Source organism: Elephantulus edwardii, unplaced genomic scaffold, assembly GCF_000299155.1.
Source record: "Elephantulus edwardii isolate Elephantulus edwardi_28Jun2011 unplaced genomic scaffold, EleEdw1.0 scaffold00135, whole genome shotgun sequence".
NCBI lineage: Eukaryota > Metazoa > Chordata > Mammalia > Macroscelidea > Macroscelididae > Elephantulus > Elephantulus edwardii.
In genome coordinates, this window is record NW_006399885.1 from 1925831 (window position 1) to 1928972 (window position 3142).

The 3142-nt window shown below is 38.5% G+C and overlaps 1 protein-coding gene across 1 annotated transcript in view; it reads right to left on the reverse strand.

Annotated features, from left to right (window-relative positions):
- Window positions 1–3142, reverse strand: part of XPO4 (exportin 4) — a 151298-nt gene that overhangs the window by 11205 nt on the left and 136951 nt on the right. The window contains exons 17-18 of the mRNA XM_006894100.1: window positions 2413–2706; window positions 1424–1604 (exon numbers count right to left, since the gene is read on the reverse strand). Of these exons, the coding sequence (XP_006894162.1) occupies window positions 1424–1604; window positions 2413–2706 (475 nt within the window). The remainder of the gene's footprint in view (window positions 1–1423; window positions 1605–2412; window positions 2707–3142) is intronic.

Sequence of the window (3142 nt, forward strand, 5' to 3'; positions counted from 1 at the left end):
TCCATTTCTTCCTTAGGAGATATTCGAAATGAATTGATTTATGATATACAAGGATAACTCTAATAAGAAATCATTCAAGAGTTCTATTCTATAGTCTTAACACAGATTTCTCTGGTTGCAGAGTTCTTAAGCCTGGAGTCTCTACACCTCTGAGAAGTCTACACAAGAGTTTCCAAGAACCTATCAAACAAGCAATACTGTACCTGAATCTCTGAGGGTTGGTTTAACTGTAAATTCTTCTAGAGAAAGGGTCTAAGGATAACATCTCTAAAAATACTCTAAATTTTAAAGAGACATGCGATCTGGAGGTTAAGAAATCCCAAGAGGAAAGCACAGGAACTCAAGATTAACAAGTACTGATCTGAAGGCATCAGAAAGCATGGAGACAACAGCTGGATGAAAGGATGGGCCTTAAGGCCAGCGGCAGTTGAAGCTTTAGTACAGAATAAATCCTTGGAGGAAAGTACAGAGCAATGCTTACCAAATTCCTTCAAAACTAGGTGTCCCTCTCCAGTTAAGTGCAAACCACAGAAGAGTTTTCAGATTGGGAGTCTGATAATTCCTATCACGAACAGACAGTAATATCACTTTTTCAGTGAACAAAAATAAAAGAAGAGCCACCAATAAAGAATGAGTACGGTGAGATACAGTAAGCAACTTGGACACTTTTCTAAGGACAAAGTCAAAAGTATCTATCACAAATGCCTGCAGAAAATATCAAAAGAAAATGCTAAGTATGATTATTTTTCTGTTGTGGTTTTTCCCCCCACTTTCAAAACAAGCACTTACTTTGTGTTAAGGTAAGACTGGCAGTGAAGTAAAATCATAGAAATTCTTGCTGTCAATAAACCTTTCACCTAATGAGAGCCAGGCCCTATGTGAGGCACCAAAGACACTTTAAAAGTGCTCCTTAAAACATGCTCAACGATATTTTTTTATTACATCAATTGACCAGTAGACTTTCTCAAGGCCATGTTGATAGTGATCTGCTGGGTAAGGTCTTGAAAGTCTAGCTTGCCATTCCAATGGCATTCCCCAGCTGCATTTTATTCAGTATGTGGGTTTTCGGGATACGTCAGAGGGACATGCAGGAGTGACCAATTAACACAAAAGTACAAGCACGAAGAGTGTGGCTGCCAGAGCCATTTATAACCACAGCTAAGGAGCACAGCAATATTTACTTCATGCCACTGTGACAGGCAAGAGTTGAGCATTTGGTAAAAGCTCAACAAATGAAGATGTCATTTTTTTCGATTATTCCCATGAGAAGGAAGTCAAGATGGAAGATCTCCCACCCTCACTTTAAACACTGACTCATTTTGTGCACTGAAATTTTCCACAGAATTTCTTTCCCTTAAAAGAGAAAACCTTCTCAGCACTTGTTATTAAAAGAAGGGGCAATGACATTAGGATTACAGCATACCTGTATCACTAAAATCTATAAACTCTTTTGATAGGAGATTAGTAAGCAGTTCCATAATGAGAAGCAGGTCTTGGTATTGCTCTTCCTCTGCCGTAACATCTATTCTTTGCCGGCCTAAATTATTCTTAGAATATACTTGCAACAAAGTAAGGCAAGCTTCATATAAATTCATAGCTTTGGACTGTAAGAGAGGACACACAGAAGTTATGCTCCCTGGTAGAATCTAACAGGGAATACAGATCTTCAGGAAATTATTAAAACAATGTTATAGTTATGTTTAAAATATTTGTTTCCTAACAATAAAGTTTGACATTGAATTTTTGTTCACTTGATATTATTAGAGGAAACAATAAGATTTTTGGAAGAGAACAGCTTTACTTCTGTCATTCAAATTATTGTACAACACTTATGGAACACTCAACAGTGTTCTTAAATATCAGAATAAATCTCAAAAGCTGTGTTCACTTTTTAATACATCTGTGACTATAACACTTCTAAACTATAACCTTACAGTTGGGCAGGTTCCTGTGAACTAGCAAAAAGGAAATTACAAATCAGGAATCCAAAGTTAAGGGTTTGGGATGAGATATGCAAATTTGCTAATAAAAATACAAATCTATTGCTTTAAGGCTATTTTAAAGCTGCTTTAAAAATAATCAAGTGAAGAAAATAAAATATTCTTACTAAATATAGCATTTACTCTGAATAAACATTCACCTGATATATTTTCTCTCAAACTTTATTTATATAATCAAATAGCCCTCACCTGAATAAATCTGAATGAATGATGGATTGGGCCAGAGAAATTACCAAGTATTCAACATATTTTTTTTTAGGGTAAGAATTTTTATTCATTCAGTATACTTTCCTCTGAGCAGTAAGTTCTTTAGAGGTATAAAAACATCTAAGATGACATTTGAAATGAACTATGTCTTACAATAACTTTTTAAAGTTTTAATCCTAAATAGATAAAATTAGAAAGTTCTTACCTCTCCTAGATAACATATTTGTTTATGTGCAACTTCAACAAAAACTTCTATAATGAGATTTACAGTCTCGGGAGTATTTTTGTAAACTTCCATCAACCCAATGCAATTGGTAAGGAAGTCCATGAGGAAATTAAAAAGGATGGCTACATTGTCAATCTGGGTGGCCTCCGCAATGCCACACAGTGCCTCCAACGTGGCAGTGATTTCCTGCTTGACTTCTTCTTGCTGACACATCTGCTGAAAGTTTTCTTGATTTATCACTCTTAAGAATCGCTGCTGAAGTGGCTGCAGAACCTATAAAACACAGCATAAATATTTTAAAGCTCAATTCAGAAGATATTTTTGCAACTTGGATAAACATTTACCTTTCAAAATAGTTAACTGCTGAAAGCAGGACAAGCACAGAAAACAAAAGATGTGAGCCAAGCCTGGCAATACTCACTTGGATGATGATCCTAACTCTGGTATACACAAAGGACACACAATAGACCGGGGAACACCGGGGGAACGCACGCCGCTGCCAGCCGGGGGAACGCACGCGGCCGCCCACCAGACCGGGGGAACGCCGCCGCCAGACCGGGAACGCCGCTGCCAGCCAGTGGGAAAGCACACCGCCGCCCGCCAGACCGGGGGAATGCCACGAGAGGGACCCGGAAGAGACCCGGGAAGAGCAGCAGCCAGCCACCTGCCGCGGAACTCCAGAGGAGCGAAGACTGCCGGACACTGTGGG